Source organism: Sylvia atricapilla, chromosome 1 (genome assembly GCF_009819655.1).
Source record: "Sylvia atricapilla isolate bSylAtr1 chromosome 1, bSylAtr1.pri, whole genome shotgun sequence".
NCBI lineage: Eukaryota > Metazoa > Chordata > Aves > Passeriformes > Sylviidae > Sylvia > Sylvia atricapilla.
In genome coordinates, this window is record NC_089140.1 from 94,708,741 (window position 1) to 94,728,507 (window position 19,767).

General features: G+C 41.6%; 1 protein-coding gene across 2 annotated transcripts; it reads left to right on the forward strand.

The window, feature by feature from the left end:
• Window positions 1-2,731: 2,731 nt before the first annotated feature.
• CYB5A (cytochrome b5 type A) lies at window positions 2,732-18,835 on the forward strand. 2 transcript variants are annotated; one of them, XM_066328239.1, is made up of 5 exons: window positions 2,738-2,956; window positions 12,512-12,640; window positions 14,353-14,382; window positions 16,819-16,853; window positions 17,740-18,835. In XM_066328239.1, the coding sequence occupies exons 1-5, from the start codon at window positions 2,813-2,815 to the stop codon at window positions 17,816-17,818; spliced, it is 417 nt and encodes a 138-aa protein (XP_066184336.1). In that variant the 5' UTR covers window positions 2,738-2,812; the 3' UTR covers window positions 17,819-18,835. The 2 variants fall into 2 exon arrangements, with proteins under 2 accessions (XP_066184328.1, XP_066184336.1); XM_066328231.1 differs by lacking the exon at window positions 16,819-16,853 and having other exon boundaries at window positions 2,732-2,956.
• The last annotated feature ends 932 nt before the right edge of the window (window positions 18,836-19,767 follow it).

Here is a 19,767-nt window from a genome sequence, read left to right on the forward strand (position 1 = left end):
TTGAGGCATATTTTGAAGAATAATGTCAAGGATAACTTTGCTGCTCTAATTTTGCCTTGCTTTCTTTACAATGTAACACTTTAAACAGATTAACCAACCTCCATCATATCCAAGAAAAATCACAAGGTGAGTGTTTTATAACTGTCATTTAAAAGGAAATAATGTTTTCTTACTTCTTACCCCTAAAGGAAAACACATTTCAAGTTTTTTCAGCAGTCATGAGAAGTAGGGGATTTTTTTTTTAAATGCCAGCCAAGACTATCACTTCCTCAGAGAATTCCAAAAGACACAGCTCAAGGGAAAGCTCAATTTTAAACAAATGAGAAAAAGAACGTGTCCTTATGCAACCACGGAAAAGAAAGTCCGAATCCGCAGCTTTCATAATGTTTATTGGGGAGTTTTGTGGCAGAGATGTTGTAAAACACATGCTGCAATGCTCCTGTGCCCTGCTTGCTGTTTGAGGATGGCTCCCCTGTGGGAACAACTCGCTCTATTAAGCGTAAGTTAAATCTTCCCAGACATCTTAAAAGCTAATGGGACAGAGCCCTTGCAAAAGGCTTCTCCCTTCAGGGGAGAGGATAAAGATAACACAGAACTGCCAGTTAAGAAAGAGCTACTGGTTATAAATCATCGGAAATAAACACAGCCGCCCTCTGTACAAGAGGACTTTACGTGTGTGGGAGAAATTGCGCCTTTACATGCCAATAATCACAGCATGTGAACTTGAAACCATCGCTGAGCTCCTGCTAAGCTGAACATCAATCAGGGAATGGCTATCACTGTCTTTTCTGTCAGAACAGACAACTAAATCCCAGAGCTGGGCAGCAGTATTTGCAATTTTCAGTAAAAACCTGTAAGTCTGAATAAAGAACTTCCTTATTAAAGCTGGGAACAACACCAATCTGAGGGAGAGTAGCTACTACTCTTACTGTCAGGGTGGCTGAAAAGTTGAGGCAGGATCTGAAGATGGTGGCGACATTCAGTGAAGTATGAAGCTGTCCTGCACTCAGGCTCAGGGTGTAGAAATTAAGCACCAGCTTTCAGCAAGGGATACAGGTCACCCTTGGTAGGTTTTATGCTACAAAAAAACCCCTCGCAAATCCATCGTATAATGCCTGAGTGTGCCAGTGTGTCTATGGGGCTATTGCTGCTGAGGCACCCAAGTTGTGTATGGATGTGACATGGGGATGTGGGGACCCACACTGGCCTGAAATACAGACAAAGCCATCGAACACATCTGAGACCAGAGCAAAGGAAACATATTTTACCTCAGTCAAAACGGAAGGGAAACAGGATGCTGGGTTGGTGACAGAGCCTCGCCGAGGGCAGGGGAAGGCACCGCTCCGTGCGCCCTCAGCGCAGCTGGCAGCAGAGCAGCGCAGTGCCGCAGGGAAGCCTCGCTCCCGGCCCCGCGGGAGAGCTGTCCCAGCGCGGGGCCAGGGACTCCTGCCTCAGCCGGGGGGTTTTGAGGAGCTGTGAGGACGCCGCGGTGGCAGGGCCGCTCCCGCCGGGATCACCTCACGGGCTGCGCGGGAACAGCGGCAGCGGCGGGCCGCCCGCCTTCGGCCGGGATCGGCGGGGAGGTGTGACTGCCCGGGCAGCCCCTGCCTCCTGGGACCCGGCAGCACAGGGCAGGCTGCTCGGGCCCTCACAGCGCCGGCCAGAGCCCGGCACGGCCGCGCTGTGTCCGGGTACAGCTCAGCTCGGCGCTCCGTGCGCCCACGGCAAAGGCGCTGTAGCCGGGCACACGCAGCTCTCGGCCGAGCCGCGGCGCCAGCCGGCTTCACCACCGCGGAACGAGGATAGTTCAGCTTAGATGTTAGGGAAAAAATCTTTACTGAGAGGGTGCTGAGGCACTGCAACAGGCAGCCCAGAGGGCCTGAATCATAGAATCACGGATTGTTAGGGTTGGAAAGGACCTCTGGAGATGGTCTAGTCCAACATCCCCGCTAAGGCAGGGTCAGCAGGCTTCACAGGAACACATACAGGTTCGGTTTTGAATGTCTCCAGAGAGGGAGACTCCGCGACCTCCCTGGGCAGCCCCCACCGGCCCATCTCTGACACTTTCAATGGAAAGGTCTTCACGTTAAGGTGAAACGTCTTGGGTTTTGTTTATGGCCACTGCTCCTCGTCCTGTCTCGCTAAAAAGAGTCTGACAGCGCTCTGAGTCTCTTCCCATAAAAAGTGCTGTAAACTCCTAAACATCTTTGTGGCCCTGTGCTGTATCCTCTCTAGCAGTTCCTTGTCTTTCTTGTACTGGAAGTGTTCAAGACCAGGCTGGATCGGACTTTGAACAAGCTTGTCTAGTGATCCCCATAGCAGGGGAATTGGAACTACATGACCTAAAAGGTAATTTCCAACCCAAACCATTCCAATGTTGGTTCTGTATTGCAAGTCGGCGATCAGCTCGTCGCAGCGCACACCGGCAGCCCCGCAGCCCGCCGCTGCCAAAGGCGGCGAACGCTGGGGTGACCATCCCAGGAAGGGGACAATAGATAAGCCCAGGCTGCAGCGCCCGGCCCCGAGCGGCCCGACCGCGGCCAGGGGCTGTCCCGGCCCCGCCCGCCACAGCCGGTCACGTGGGATGGCGGGGAGGCGTGGAGGGGCGGGGCACGACTTCAAGGTCCCGCCCAGGCCGCCACGGCCGCCCCCGGGCGGCCCATCTGCTTTGAGTGGCATTGCCCTGGGCCAATGAAAGGCCGGCGGGGCGGGAGGGGCGGGGCGGCGGCGGGCGGTGATAGGGCCTGCGGCGGGGCCCCGGCCGTGTGCGGGGTTTCGGCCTGTGGCGCGTGCGGTGCGGACGGGAGCAGACATGGTGGGCTCCAGCGAGACCGGGAAAGAGCCGTGGCGGGGCCGCTACTACCGCCTGGAGGAGGTGCAGAAGCACAACAACAGCCAGAGCACCTGGATCATCATCCATAACCGCATCTACGATGTCACCAAGTTCCTGGACGAGGTGGGTGCCCGCGTTGCCGGGACGCTGAGCGCACCGGAGCGCCGCGGGGCGGGCCCGCCGGCGGCTCCTCGGCTCCCCGCGCTGTGCCCCCGGCCGGCTGCCGTCCGCCTGCTCCGGGAGCCGCCCCTGGGGCCGCGATAGCGCCCTGCAGGAAGAGTGGCGGGGCGGGCCCGGGCTCCGGGCGCCTCTCGGGCAGGAGAAACCCGCGAGTGCCGTGCCCGCGCCCGCCTGGAACTTCATCTGGATTCTAGTTTAAATTTCCAGTAAATAACGACAAGCAGGAAAAGACTGGAGTCAGTATTGTGGGCTGAGATAGGCGGGCTGGCTGTGTGAATCTTGGGTGCCAAGAGTGTGGCTGAATCCATCTGCTTCTTGCTTTGGTGTGCCGACTGAAAACAGAATTAAAGGTGAAGACTCAGCTGGGACCCAGAGCCATATTATCTTGTGAACTAAAAGGTCAGCTATTCCTCTCTTCACACTACTGTAGTGTGTGTTGTATTATGGAACAGGAAAGAAACTTCACAGGATGGAAGGAAAGTACCACAACATGCAGAATAATCACAGGTCTTGGGGTTACTCTAATAGTCACAGAATCACAAAATTGTTTAGATTGGAAGAGGCATTAAAGGTCATCACCTTCCAGCGCCCTGCCAAGGGCAGAGACATCTTCCACTAGACCAGGTTACCCCCAGCCTCTGTCCTTGAACACGTCCAGGGATGGGTCATGCTCAGCTTCTCTGGGCAACCTGTCCAATGCCTCACTCCTGTCGCTGTAAAAAAAAAAAAAAAATCTTTCGTACATCCAGTTCTTGGTAAAGCCTCCTGGTCACAGGGGCTTGTGTTCATATCTACCCAGTAAGTACATTCTGGGTAGCCTTAAGACCTGGGTGGTCTTTTTTTGCAGGATGTGGCATTACATAAAGGAAGCCAGATTCAGAAAATTAGAGCGGCTCTCACTGCTGCCCTGATCCACTCAGTGTGGGGATGCAGTGTGGTGCTGCAAAGCTACACCTGTTCAAACTCTGCTGTAGAGCAGTAGAGTCAAGTTCACTTCCTTTGGCTGTGTTTTGTTGGCCTTTTTTCTTCCAGTTCGTGTTTGATGTTTTTGATCTCTGGCAGAGAGTGAGCAGTTGGTGTAATCATTGATAGTCGTGGTTAATAAAGAAGTGTTTTAGTTATTTGACTAAATCATTCTTCAGTGGAAATGCAGAAATAAAACTACCTTTTTTTAATTTTTTTTTTTTTTTTTTTTTTATTTAGTAGTTAAATGGCACCGGGCTTTAGGTATTTTGAGTTTTCTTCCATGCTCTGTATTCGCAGTTAGCAAAGGTAGAATCATAGGATCAATTAAGTTGGAAAAGACCTATGAGATCTTGTGCAGTCTTTGACCAAACACCACTGTGTCAATTAGACCAAGGCAGTTTTTTCTTAAAACTATCTGTTTTTTTTCTTAAAACTATCAGGAACACTGACTGCCACCTCTCTTAGCAGCCCATTTCAATGTCTCATCACCCTTTCTGTGAAGAAATTCTTCCTAAAAGCAGCCAGTTAAAGTGCATTGTTTAGATGGGTAGAGATGTGACATATTTTAAGCATCAGTAGTTCTGTAGCCCCATCTTGATTTTTGTGCTTGTAAACACTTGCAATTCAAAAGAGAAACTGAGCATTTTGCAAAGGAGGGTTGACAAGCAATTTTTCAAAGGCAGTGTTGACACAGGTAGTATTTCATTCTTAAGCTGTGTGTCAACGCAAATTATTTGGCTTTTCAGCAAGGCAGATTGTGAAACTGATCCACTGACTCTTCCTTCATTATTTTTCACCTAGCTCTGGCCCTGGTCATCCTCATCCATTAGTTATGGACATCGCTGTATGGTTATGCAGTCAGGTCCAATTTAATAATAGAAGCTCTGGAGGAGAATGCAGCTTTTCCTGTAGTCTGGAAAACTGAATTAGCTTTTGGAAACTTCATCAGTTTTGATTGATACATAGTTGTATTGTTTGTACATATTGTCCAGATTGAGGAGGCAGAAACAAAAAGACCCATGTCTTAAAAAAACCATAAACCTAACCCCACCCAAGAAAAAAAAAAAAGACAAAAAAAAAATCCAGGATCTAATGAGCTTTTGAGTTTAAGTTGTTGCACCACCTCTTCCTTCAGTACGTATGGTGAAATTAGTAAATATTAAGAGGCATCACATTGTGTAAATTTCTCCAGAAAACATCATTTTCATCCTTCAGGAGAACATTGATAATTTGGCAGCATATCAAAAGAATTCAGTTTGTAAGTATTCAAATAGTTGGGCTTTGGACAATGTGGGGGATGTCTTGAGACGCTCTGATATGCATAAGTCAGACTTCAACCTCACATTAAACAGCTTTCAGTAGAACACAGCTGGTTTTGAGCTGAAATTTCATAGACATTCTGACATAATGAATGAGATTGTTGGAAATAGTTACCTGAAATATTTTAAGCAAATCTACAGTCCTAGAGAAAGTTCTTTGACGTTTTACTATTCATTGTGTTGGTGATTTTTGTTAGACAACTCTTCAGTTTAGCTACTTCATAGGTTTTTTTAATGCTTTTGGTACTTAATTAACTTACCAAGTGTTATGCTAATTCTTTTAACACTGTCAGACACCCTGAGGCATTAACATGTGACAGCTGAGGAGAAATTGAAGCTAGCCTCTTGCTGGTTCATTCCAGCATACAGTAAAGCCTACTCAAAGTGGGGATTATTTTAGCTATTTCATTAGCATTACTGCATAAACTCGGGTCTGTTTTTTGCAGTTCCTTTCAGAAGTATAAAAGCTTAACATATTTTAAGACTTAAATGTGGGCCACTGAAATTTAAGTCTAGTAGTATTAAAAAGGATGCACTGCTAGTGTCACCTCCCTCATGCTCTTCCCAGGTTGTACATAAATATCAGTTTACTGCAGAGTGAAGAAATGGAAGCAGCAGCTAAGCTCACCAGTCCTGTTTCTTAAACCAATAAGCCATCTTTTCAGCTGCTGCATTAACCTATGGAAATATTTTCTTATTAATAATGAAGTTGAAAACTTTACTGTGCTTCAGTCTTGAAGACACTTTGGATGCTCTTGTGCTTTACAAGTAAAAGTGGGGTGCTGCTTTTCACTCTGTTACAGTAGTTAAAGGGTTTGCTCCCTCTGTCCAGCTGTTGTGTCTTCATGGAACTTGTAAATGCTTAGTGGAACTTGTTTGGTTTTGGGGAACAGTCACTGTGGACTGTGGACACTTGACTAAAGTTAGATAGGAAATGGGCTGAGGGTGGTGATAGGTGTGTGTTGGGAGTGGAGTCACCACATGGTGTGACCCATAGTAGCTTGGTTTCCTGAAGGACAAGGCTTAAAAGAGATGATATGAAATATAGAAAAAGTGCTGAAGCAGGAAACAATTGTGTGCTTTGATAGCTTATCCTTGGAGTTGATGAAGATTCCAGCAGCAAGTGCTTTTTTTTAATCAGGTTGATATGTTTGTTTGTCTTTTTGGTTTTTGTTTATTAAGTGGTAAATATTGTGCAAAATTCATAGCTTGAGTACTAATCTCTGAATTTTCTTTGATTTCTCAAGTCTGGAAGAAGAAATCAAGAGACTTCAGCTTTTGGAATGCATTATTTAAAAGGCCTTGTGGCAAGAAAGAGTACTCTTGAAACCAGAAACTTTTATGTTATTTGTCATTAAAGGCTGTCAGACCTGTGTTGCAGAAGGTTTGGAAAACCCTTTCCTTAGCTCCAGGTCGTGTGGTTTAACCCCAGGGAGTACCGTGTACCATGCAGTGGCTCACTCACCCTCCTGCCTGGTGCATGGGGAGGAGAATCAGAAAAAGGTCCATTTTGTGAGTCAATATAAGAACAGTTGAATAATTGAAATAAAGTAAATGTAGCAGTAATTGTGATGCTAAGGAGAGAGAGAAGAAAATCCAGCAGAAACAGATGGTGCACCATGCACGTGTTCTCCACTCCCTGATGCCCAGCCTGTTCCTGAGCAGGGATTGGTGGCTCACGGACAACTCCTCCCAGTTTATGGATGGAGTGTGACATTCTGTGGTATGGAATATCCCTTTGCCCAGTTTGGGTCAGCTGCCCTGGCTGTGCTCTCTCACTGGCAGAGTGTGGGACACTGAAAAGTCCTTGACTTAGATGAGCACTACTTGGCTGCAACCAAAGCATCAGTTCATTAACAACATTATTCTCATGCTAAATCCAAAGCACTGTAGTGTATCAGCTACTGAGAAGAAAATGAGCTGTATCCCAGCTGTAACCAGGATAAAGTCCTATGTTTCCTTTCATTCAAAGGAAAATAGCTACTAGAAATGCATGTGTGCTCGCAGTAGGATGTCATGGCTATATCTGTACTGTAGATAATTACATATATGAGGAACATAAAATGTCAGTGAATGGACAAAGTACAGTGGCAATGCACTATAGTATTTCCCCAGAATTTTAACACAGTTATCACTCTAATCAGGTTTTGATATCAATCAAATGAGCTAAACAGGAAATGCTGGGCCTATAAAGGTGTATGATCTATGCTTTGGTTTACTTGCTGTTGTGGGAATTTGATTGGATTCCTCAAACTAGGCCAAAAAGCTGACATGAGCAGGAATATCTCTACCAGAGAGGAGTTTCTTGTTTTGGAAACCAACTATGGCATGCATTTAATATTAATCTGATACAGACTTTGCTTAGGTTAATTCAATTGTTGGTGATCTAAAAATTCAGCAAAACCATTATTGGTGATTATTTTTTTCCCATAAGGTGTGAACTTGTGCTTCCATAGCACTTTTCCCTAGGCTTCTAGAATGGACAGCTCCCACTAAATGTTTTGTAATGCTGATCAAATAAAGTGCAAAAAGCAAATATTGTTCTGCTGTATCAGGGTGAAAAATGTTCTCTCCCCTATGTGGCAATAACTTACATTCATGAGGATGGTGTTGTGGAAGAGTAGCATAATCCCTTCCATGTTTAAAGTCATGATCAGCTTGCATTAGAGAGGTGCCTGTATTGGCACATTTGGAGTCTGCTGGTGAGCCATAGGAACTGTTACTGCAGAACCTTGCAGTCTGAGGATTAAAACCAGTGTTAACACTTCCTTAAGCTCTAATGAAGCTTTTAGGAGAATTTGAAAGTGTTTTCATAAATAGAACTTCTTAGCACTTTTATGTGAAACTCTGCAAGCTGTAACTGTTTTGTGAGTGAGGATATGGGCACTGTTGTGGTTTTGCCTCAGTGACCTGCAGCTACTTGATCACTGCTCCCCACAGCTCCTTGGTGGGATGGGGAAGGGAATTAGGGGGAAAAAGATAAAATGTGTGGGTTGAGATAAGAACAGTTTAATAACTGAAAAAGAAAAATAAAATAATTACAATAAAAAGGGAGACCAAAAGAGATGCTAACCCATGCCCAGCCCATTGCCAAGCAGCATGCTGCAGCTTCCAGCCAACTGCTCCCAGTTTGTATACTGGGCATGATGTTCTGTGGTGTGGAATACCCCTTTGGCCAGTTTGGATCTGCCGTCCTGGCTATGCTCCTTTCTTTGCTTCTTCTACACTTTCTTGCTGGCAGAGGATGGGACATTGAGAAGTCCTTGGATTAGGTTATGTGCTACTTGGCAACAACTGCAGCATCAGTGTGTTATCACTGATTCTTCTCATACTGAATCCAAAGCACAGCTCTGTACCAGCCTCCAAGAAGAAAATGCAACTCTATCCCAGCTGAAATCAGGGCAGGCATCAAGCTACTGGGTATTTTGTTTGCACTTCATCTAAAAGCCTAATGATAGTTTTCAGAAATATACTTTCAGAGAGAGATCTTCTTTTCTAGGCTCCTGACATTTTACATGAGCTGACAATTTCCATCCTGAAACTCAAATAGATGATAGAAATTATTTGGAGGACTCTCTTCAGTCTGCATGAAAATGCCCTTGAAATAAGCAAGCATTTGTCTGTCTGTCCTGCATAATATAGCTGAGGTTCTCTGGGTGTTCTTGGCTGTGTCACTGCCCCCTTTCTGCTTCTCATTCCACTAGTGCATAAAGTGAAATGTGAGTTTATGAGACTGCCACTAATGGAGACCTTTGCTGATCTCGCTGAAAGTTCAGTTGGACCCTAGATTTCATTCCCTCGCTATAGGAAGGGAGAGGGTACAGGAGTTGCAGATTAAGGTAGTTATGCTTTAATAGAGTTTTGAACTATGACACTTGAGAAATCTGCATGGCCATAGCTAGGGGGAGAAAAGGTGGCATTCAGAATGAGGTAAGCTGGACTTTTGATCCAGATGAGAGCAGCAAGATTAACTGAATATTTGCCTTATCTATAACTTTCTAATGTGCTGCTGTTAGGAATTAGTTTGTGCTCTGTGCTAGTGCTGGCTCTGTATAGGCATTTGTTATACATGTAGCTTAGATTATTTATTATATTGGGAGTGCCCTAGGAATGAACTAGGCTGTCTTAATTTATCATCAAAAGCTTTTTCATTTCCGCTTAACCTCAGTTTTACCTGCAAGAATTCTTCAATTACTTTTATCAGTAGGATTTTGGTTTAGGAATCACTGTCTGTGCAGCCTTGAGAGCTTTCCAGTTCCAGGGTCTATCCACAGGATCTTCATTAAAGTAGCAGTTCTGGTAGCAGGCTTTGTTTACCAGGCAGAATTATGAACAAAGGCCTTGTATAAACAAGCTTTGGGAAACTCATCCAACCATGAAAGATGCTCATCTTTTGATAGGAAAGTCATTTCTTGCCCTTTGTGTGAGACATTACAGTTGCTCTCTTTCATTAGGGGAGGTTGAATCTTTCCATTAATTGCGTGTATTATGTGCTAGTTATTTACAGAGAGTTTGTAAGTTGACATCGTTAAGCAGAGGTGGCATCTAAAAGCAAAGTGTTTAGTTTCAAAGTACTTCCATCAATGTCTAGTAGGTTATTATTAACATTGTCGGGTAGATGGCTTAAGTTTGCAATTCTGTGTGTGATCTTCTGTACTTAGCCTTGCTCATATCATAAAAAAAATTACCAGTTTTCCAGCTGTATTGGCAGAGGTCACGGTGAATTTGTCCTCTTCAGCTCATCTGTGATAGTCAGAGGGTTGGTAGAGAGGATTGGTCGCAGTCACTGTCTTGACACTAATACTGTGGTTTTGTAGACTGAGGGATCAGTTGCTAATTAGACAAAAAAACTAGTTCTACTGAGAAAAGCTGGAGTGCCTCTGTGGTGCTGCCCGTACTGCTACGTGATTGCTTTGTAGTGGCACAAGTTAGTACATGATCATTCTATAGCTGGCAACCTGCAGGTAGTTTGTTGAAGTACTCTATGAAGTAATTTTTAATGTAGATGCAGTTACATTGGTAGATATTCACTTGTTTGGCTGGATAGTGAATTTTATGTCGTGAGCTAGTGCCAGCCATGTGATCTTGACTTGGCTGGAGTAACTGGTATTTTATGTGCTGTTCTGAGTGGGGTTTGGTTCCAGTGCAATGGATGACTAGGAATTTACATACTGCTTGTACTGCTGGTGCTTTATGGGTGGTTGAACTTTGGGGTCTTTTGCTGCTTGTTGATACCTTGTTTGTTAAGCATGTTTTCCAAGGAGTTGTGCCCCCTCTTCTGCTGAAGTTGGTACCTGTATTTTTCTATTTTGGAGAATGCAATTCTTCAGCATGGTTTTAAGAAACCCAAACCTACATTGCTGAAGAAATTCTATGAAGGTTGAGTTGAGGCAGTGTCTGTGAGTGCTAGTTAGACCCAACTTCAGCTTCTTAAGTGCCATTTCAAGGCATTGAACTTGAGTGCTCTCTCAACTCTTGTCCCTTTCCTGAATGGAAGTTCTTTACCAGAATGGATTCAAGGACAGGATTTTGGTGAGCATGCCATATTTGCAGGTTGCTTGCGTAATCTTTACTCTGTTTGTACTCCTCTAACCCTTTTTGGCTCGGCTGCTGTGTCTAATCTCTCTTATCAGTTGCTTAATCTTGGTTTTGCTTAGTCATGGTAGGGATCCTTTACCCTAATAGCTGTGGTATCTTGGCTCTTTAAAAAGTGTTGTGTTGGGGTTTTTTGTTAGTGGTCTGTTTTATTTTTTCTCCTTAACTTCCTTATTCTGTTAAAATAAATGTCTGCTTTTAACAATGTGAAGGTTCAATCTGTGGAGTTCTGGTACTGCTGGAAATTTGTAGTAGTAGGCTGGTTGATCTGTGTGAACAAATTCTGTTTTTGTCAGAAGAGAAGTTTTGATACGAGGTTAATAGGAGGGTTTGAAATAAGTGCTAACCTGAATTGTCTAGATCAGTAGAAATGCCATTTCTTTAACCTGAGGGGTTTTTGGTGAGCTGTGCTCCCCACAAGATGACACTAAATTGTAGAAATTTTGCCTGTTTTCCATAGTTTTAGGTCTTGTGCTCAAAAGCATTAAAAATTGAGTTGAGGTTCCAAAGCATTTTATGTCCTCTGTACTGGTAAAGTGCTAGTGTCTGTTCCATGGTTGCCTTAATCCAAGGTAGTACTAGTAAATGCTTTTAGCTTGTTTACCTAATCATTCCCAGTGTTTATGTAGTACTTTCCTGCTTGAAAATTAAGTGGTGAATTTTTGTGGCATGTTACCTGTTACATGAATAAGTAACTTGGAGCTGACAAGATGCACAGAACAAGATGTGATAGATCTTGCAGTATATTCAGGCAGAGTTATTTGGTAGCTAAAAATGTATTTCATAAAAACTTCATAAAATCTCCAAAGTGCATCTTGGGGAAGAATAAAAGGTAATGGAGAACAGGGGCTTATGTTAAGGGAATGGTGATGAATTGAGGTATTAGAAGATCCTGGGAGATGACTTCTCTGTGTCTCAGGGGTTTTATCAACAAAGTGTTTTCAGGATTCTATTGTCTATGAAAACCAAGTGGCCGTTGTAGGGTCTTGAGTGAGTTTTAAGTTGTGCTTCATCACTTCCAAAGGAGCTGTCTTACTTGATATTTGTACCATAACTTGTTTTGGAAAGGACCCTTGTAGTTATCTGGCCCAGCTCCCAGGATTGACTAGAAGGTCCAGTTCCTTAGCACCTTGCCAGCTTGTTTTGCCAGCGCTTGATTGCGCTTCTTGTGAACAGATTTTTTTATCTCCTGGAATATTCTTGCTGCAGCTTATACCTTTTTGGCTTTTATCCTTCTGCTGTATAAAGCATTGCTTGGATAAAAATACATGTTTTCTAAAGAAGTGAAAACACAGAATGTAACTTCAGATGATAGTTGGGCTGTTAAAATACAGACTGATTCCCACACAGCTTTCGAAATGCTTTAGTTTCAAGGGGTAATGCCTCTTATTGCTTCTTTGCCAATGAAATAGAGACTTATTTTCCTTGATTTTGGCTTCAGAGACTACGTAAAGCTATCTCCAGTTATTCACAAAGGCTTATGTTTGCTCTAGAAAGTCTAGCAGCCGATACTGCTTTTCTTGGTTTTTTATTTTTAATAATGTGAAAATGCAGAATTTCAATTTCTAAAATGTGAAATGTATTTCAGTAACATATTCAAACTCATTAAAAATTGCAGCACCCAGGAGGTGAAGAGGTCCTTCGGGAGCAAGCTGGAGGAGATGCTACTGAGAACTTTGAAGATGTTGGCCATTCCACAGATGCAAGGACAATGTCAGAATCCTTTATTGTTGGGGAACTTCATCCCGTGAGTATATGAGAGTGTCCTTACTTCTGTGTTTTCTATACTGCTTTTGCATCTAGTTACTTGTCTGGTAATTACTTCAAAATCAAGAAGAGCTGCTAGTTCGGTTGGATGCCAGTCCTACAGCTGTTTGTGGATGGATCTAGGTTTGAGATAGTTCCCCCAATGTGAAGGGATTTGATTGGTGTAGCGTAAGGATGGTCACATCTTTTAGCAATTTAAATTGCCTTACAGCTTAGTTCTTGAATAAACTGAAGATGAAATTGTGTCATTTCTAGTGTATACTGTCAGCTTTGTAATGAAACTCCATAATCCCTGAAGGTGGTATGTCCGAATCTCTAGACCTTTTCTTATGCCAGTATGCAGAGTGACTACTTAACAACTACTTTGATGCTTTCACTCTTGTAAATACCTATCTGCCAGGCTTCCATCTGCATTGAAAGGTGCAATCCTGACTCTTCATGTGTATGTTTAAAAAATGGTTATTATAAGCATTATACTTCTAGTTTGTTGCTCTGTCTTCCCCTCTCTGGCTCCTGCCATTTCTAGCGGCATGATGCTTCCCTACTTGTGATTGTCAGGGTTGTTTGTGATCAGTTCCCACTGGATCATCTGTCACGTCCTCCTTTTTTTACTGTCCATCCCATTTCCCATACTTTTAATGAGCATCTTTCTGCTGTCTCAAGTTTTGAAGTATTTCTTTCTAGCTACAGAGCTGCTGCCTTGGCTTCCTTCAGCTAGGCCGTAGTTAAACTCTCCTGCATCTTAATAGTTGAAAACCACTGTTTTGAGGTTTAGGCTGCCAGTGTGCCTGTCTGCTCTGTTTTACTGCCCATTCCTGCCTCTTCTCTTTTCTTCTTGTTTCGTGTATGTTCTGTCTGGCATTTAGGATAAAAATCACTGTCTCAACTAGCCTATTTCACAGTAAGATTCCTGATTTTATTTGTTTCAGGTAATTTCTTTATAAATATTACTAATAGTAGTTAGGACAAGTAGTAGCTTGTCCTAATAAGCGATTTGGCTCTGATGCACATTTGGGGCTTTGCAGGCTTGCCATCTATTTCTGATGCCACTAATGTTGTTCATAACCTGGCTATCAGTCTAGTTCTTCCTTGTTTGTCAAGTGCCTGTTTTCACTTGATATGAAACAAACAGCTTGGCAGTTTAATGTACAAATACAGAACTGTGTTTGTACATACAAATACTGACAGGATTATATACTGTTGGGCTTTTTTGCAATGAATGTGACTGTGCCAAGCAGAAATCTGAGTTTATGAAAGATCCCTAGAATTTGTGACTTTTGGTCCAGTGGACATTGAACCACAACCAGTTAGTTGACTTTACCTGATAGTACAAGAACATTAAGCAGAATTAATATGATTGCAGTCAGTGTATAAGCTAAGGTTATGTACTCTTCATAGACAAAGGAAAGATAAAAACATGGGCAGAAAGAATAATGAAATTTGTTAGAGGCTCAGGTTTCACTTCTTTCTTGCATACTGGGAAGTTCTATTTAAGGAAGTGATCTTGTTTGTTAGCTTAAAATCAATCACTGACATCTGCTCTCTTGCAAGTCTGTTTTTACTTAGGGAAAAATATTTACACATTAACAGCATTAATAGCAAACTGAATTAAGTGATAAATTGTGTGAGCTTGCTTTTGTTTTTAATGCTTTCAGATTTTGTCTTAATGTTTCTTGCATTTTTTTCTTGCAGGATGATAGAAGCAAGCTTCAGAAACCAACAGTAAGTGTTTCTCGAAATGCCATATCGTTTCTTTTGGGTGTTACAGGCAGTGTCTTAGTGTCTGTGTATGAATGAAAAAAAAATTCAGTTTAGAGCACGTTTCAGGTTTTAAATCTCTTAGACCTGTTGATACTGCTTCAAATTATTCTTTCCCTTAACTGTTGCTTACTTTAATTTGTGTGGCCTCATACCAGGGGGTTGCTAAGTGTGATGGCATTATACTATAGCAGAAAGGTGACTGGAATCAGTCAATGGTCTTCTAGTGTTCAGTTGAAGAAAAAAAATCAATTTATGGTCAAAACAGATTAAATTTATAAGTGTTTATGGGAGGAAAAATGTGACGCTTAACAATATATTGGTCATGCTAGGAGCTAGAGAATGTAGATGCATTCAGTGTATTATAAATCAGTTAAATTGCAATTGTGAACCCTTTTCAAGATAAAATTACTGACTATTTGCTTCCTGACTATTTCAGTGGATTGTGCTCTGTGTCCTGTCAATGCAGTATTGCACTTATTTTCTAATGGGTTTTTCCATCCTTTTAGAATTAATGTGTTGGCACTCAGCTGTCAAACTCAAAAAAATTTGTATGTCCTTTAAGAGAGAAGGTGCTTCAGGGATTAATTTGTACACTTGCTGCTACTCTGTCCATAGAGGATGTTTGCACTGAGCTTACCAGTACAACATGCCTAGGAAATAATTGGAAATTATTTTTAAATGAAGCTTAGTAAGAATAAGATCTTAATCTTCCTGTTTTGAGAGATTGTCTCTTAGAAGTAATCACTTCTGTAAGATCTTCCAATGATATGAATCAGTTAAAGGAGAGAAATAATTTTTTTATATATATGTATATATATATATGTGTGTATATATATATATATATGCATTGAAATGTCTAGTATAGTAATAAAAGTAAGAAATGGAATAGTGATTGAAATTCTGAGCTTCTTCCCACAGGAACAATATCTGCTATTCAGATTTCTTTTGACATTCAGGGCAGTTTACACTTAAGAGCATTAATGATAAATGCAGCTGAGAACAGACTGCCCAGTGCAAGTTGTATCAGCTAATCCTTTGACTAATCTCAGAGGAATTTACCAAACTGAAGTACTTAGAATATTAGATTGGCCTGTGCATAGTCAGGAGTTAAGGTGTATCCACATAGCTACCTACACGACACTTGTTCTCCATCATTCCAGAAGGAAGTTGGGGTGCTTTTCTGCAGCAGGATGTGTGGCTGTAGAAAGTTTCAATATGCATTATACTCTGGGTGGGTATATGACAGGTTAGGGAGGTTCTGTGCCCTGGCTCTCTAGGAGCTGTCAGAAGGCCTTGGGCTTTCAAATGTCCTTCTTGTCCTCACATTGTTTTTAAAGTACCTTCACTGCGCCTGTCCAGTGTCATAGAGTTTAAAATTAATTTTTTATGAGCTAGGCTATATTTCTGTTACTGTCTTAATGTCTAAGGAACATCTGGACATTACCCTGGATGTGCTAAGCCTGTTAAAAAGGTACTAGCCTTGGTAATGTGGGCGCTAGTTCTTCCATGCTGTTTGGCTTTGCGGTTTGTTTTTCATTGAGGTGTTCACAAAAGCAACATCGATGTAATCTGTGAGTCATAGCCTTGTACACACAGTATTTGCACATGTAAACCTAGGATGATTTGGATGCTTGCAAAGGTAGTGTGCTTGAGAGGGTGTTGGAAATCCTTCTTCCTTTAAATTAATTGCAAATGTTCTGATACCAAAGCAAGTAATTTTTGCAGTGATGGTTCTTGTACCACTAAGTTCAGGTAGGGTTTTAATGCTTGGATTTCTAAAATAAACGTAGAGTAATACACAACTAGAGTTATTCAAATTAATGTCTTCATATAAATTGTGCACATGTACCCAACTGGGTAGAGTTGCTTTTTCTGTGGAAACTGAACAAGAACTCCAAGTCAGTATCAGGAACAGCTATAACAATGTGACTGATTCTTACACAATCTGAAACACCACACTAAACCCCCTGAGTTTAATAAGCCTTGTAGCAGTAAATTAGCATCTTCCTTTGTGTAGTTTTGATATAAAAAAATATTTGTGAATTAATTCCAGGTTTTTTCAATTTGATTTTAGTCAAGGAAAGGACTTTTGTCTTACAGATGACTGAAACTTTTCAAATGTAACCCAAGGTTAAAATTAATAAAAAACTTGCAGTATAATTCCTGTTGATAATGTTTTAGGAACTTGATGCAATGTTGGCTGTAGAAACTGCTACTAGCTGGCTTGTAATACAAGAGAACTGCTGTTGGAATTAGGAGAAAATGCTTCCCAAATGCATGCATTTAGTTGTTTCTGAATTACGAGTTTCTAAATGATTTTTAAGAAACTGTGGGGCTAGTTAAGATGGGAGATCGTTGTCTTCCTGAAGTAAATATCTTCTATGCTTTGCTTTCCAGGAAACTCTTATTACCACTGTTCAGTCTACTTCCAGGTACAGTATGACATCTGTGGTCAAACTCAAAAGTTCCTCGTGATTTTCTGAAGTTTAAAAAGCTGAATAGCTTTTATCTGCTGGAAGCTGAGATATTGGGGGGGTGGTGCATGAAAATTTCTGTTCTATGTGAAGTCCAAGTTGGCATCTATGTACCACTTTACAAGGGGGTCAGCTTACTAGGTAGATACTTTTCTCATATTGACAGGTGTCAGTATCTACCAAATGGTTTGTTTTGCTCAGGTCTTTATTTCTGGAGTCTGCCACGTGAGGGTGGCAGACTCCAGAAATAAAGGTGGAAATCTTGGTGCCATTGCCAACTATTTTACTGACATGGATGCCTTGCTTTTAAAATTTGCTGCCACTGTTGCCTCCAAGGGAAATCTAAGAGGATTCTGTGTATAAGAAGGAAGATCTGTCAGAATTGGGAGGGGGTTGAAAACCAGTTTAGAATACCACTGAATCAAACTTTTTAAAGTTACATCCTGCTGACAGTTGCCTACTGCTTAAACCTCAGAGGACTTTGCCATGACCCTCTGGGTGGGGGGTTTGGGTGCTTAGGAGTGCCATGTGATGTTGCTACTTAAATGGTTTTTGAATGAATGACATTGTGGGCAGCAGCAGCACACCATGACTTTAAATGTGACTAGGGTTTTACTCCTCTCCAGTAAGCAAACTTCTTGTAAGCTCTAGTACAAAGCCTTACTGTACAAGCTTCTTCCCTTGTCTGGAGTATTACTGGCCAATCCAGGTGTTCTGTTGCCCTCAATTTAAGTATGTGTTGGAGTGGGGAGGAAGGACTTATTTAAGCAATGACTTGTTTGTTTGTTTTTATAACTTGCTGGTTGTCACTTCCTAAACTGCTTTTTCAAAAACTTCCCTTTAGTTCCTGGTCCAACTGGGTGATCCCAGCAATAGCAGCAATTATTGTGGCTCTGATGTATCGTTCCTACATGTCAGAGTAAGCGCCTTCCTGAGAATTCATGCAAGAAGAGAATACATTCTCTGGGAGAAAATATAAGCAATCCTAACCCACTGTGTTCCTGGACAAAAGCCTGATGTCTGAAGAAAAATTCAAGTTTTTCAGAAAACGAAACAATTCTTTTTCTGCTGTGCACTTTTCTTAACGTTGCCTTCTTATATGCTGCTGTGAAGTGATAAAAAGGCACCATTTCTCTTTTTGTATAACACTTCTGTTCTCTAATGAATTATTTGATAACTGTATTGGTTTCTGTGGTAGAATATTATTTTGTATGTAACGCTGATTCTGGTTATTCCTCTTTAATCTGTAATAGGGTCATTAGGACTCTCTGTATGTATACATTTTACAGCTTTAAACGACTACCAAAACTGTGTACATGTACACAACTTAACTTAAAAAAAAAAATCATGTTGTCTTTTTAAATGTAGTATGAATGAAATGGAAGTTAAATGTAATGAATAAAACTGAATGGAGTTAGAGGTGCCTGGAAGTGGGTTGGGCCCTACCAATCAGCTATAAAGAGCTGTTTGTTTTGGGTTTTTTTTCCTTTTTTTGGCAACTGCTCTTATAGTTGTTGTAGGTACTCCTACTAGCAAACTGTTTGTTCCCCATTGAAAAATTCAGGTGAAGTGTGCATCTCAATGTTTGGCCCAATTATGTCTGTCTCATTTTTGTGAAAAATAGCTCCTTTTTTCAAAAAGGCAAAAAAAAAGTAACTGCTACTGAATAGTACTGTTCCTGCCAAACACTCAGGTGACTGTAGAATTTGTTCTGGAACTTTTAGCCTTCGATAAAATCTTTAACTTTCTCAAGTACATTGTGAGGGGGAAAACTGATATATGAAATCTATTTCTGACTCTTCTGTGATGTGCTATGGTGCTTTACTATGAAGAGGTGACTGTTTTCACTGCTGAATACAAGATAACGACAAGTTTGCATTTTGTGGTGAACATTTTTAGTCATATGTAAACGATCATGAATAAAAGTTTAATTGCTTACACCTCCTGGCTCAAACACCTTTATTTCCAAATTCTTTGAAAGAAATGTCCTATTGGGGCACTTCTCAGAAGTACACTTCGAGTAGCTCCCGTCAGCTTCATATCAAACACTAACTTTTTTCCTCTTTTTGTCATGCCTTTCCCTCTGAATATGGTGAAACAGAGCTTAAAACTTCAAGCTTTATTGATATTTTTAAAGATAAACTTTTAAAAAGGATATAATAACTCAAGAATTGGTATTTAGAATCGCAAGTCAAATTTCATTTTTAAAACAATACCTAAGTACATAAATCTATTCAAGGCAAAAAAAAAAAGGGCAACTTTAGAAAGCTTAGCTTCCCCCTCCAAGAATTCCAGACAGATAAGTATGTCCACACCAGCAGACAGAGCAGTGCAATTAAGGTGGATCTGTAATGTGAAACACTTGGTGTGAAATGTTTTTTCCCATGCTGTGAATGTTGGAGTTTTAATATGATGTAGCTCTGTTTTGGTCCTGTATACTGGACATTGTTGCATTTCCCTGGACTAACTATGGAAGCTCAGTCCCATCTAAAAGTATTCAAGCTGGCATGTGCAGGGAATTTCCACAATATAAACTAGAAGCATAGTGAGTACATATAAGTAGGCAGTGCTTCAATAACTGATACAAGTAAAACTGCTAATGTGAATGTGCACTCCACTCCACTGGTGTAGATGCAAGTTGTTCCTCAGACATACACATTCCTTTTGGGGTTTTAAATGTAAACTGATTCTGTAAATGGAGATGGATCTAAACTAGAAAAATGATCAGGGTTATTTTCCTTTTTAATACTTTTAAGGTTAGAGCTGCTTTCCTTAGAAGTGTCATATAAAACTTTTTATGTGCCTTCAGCTTTTGAGTATGAATAGGAGAAGAGAAAATGTATATGGGTGTGGTGAGGAATGAATGACTGTG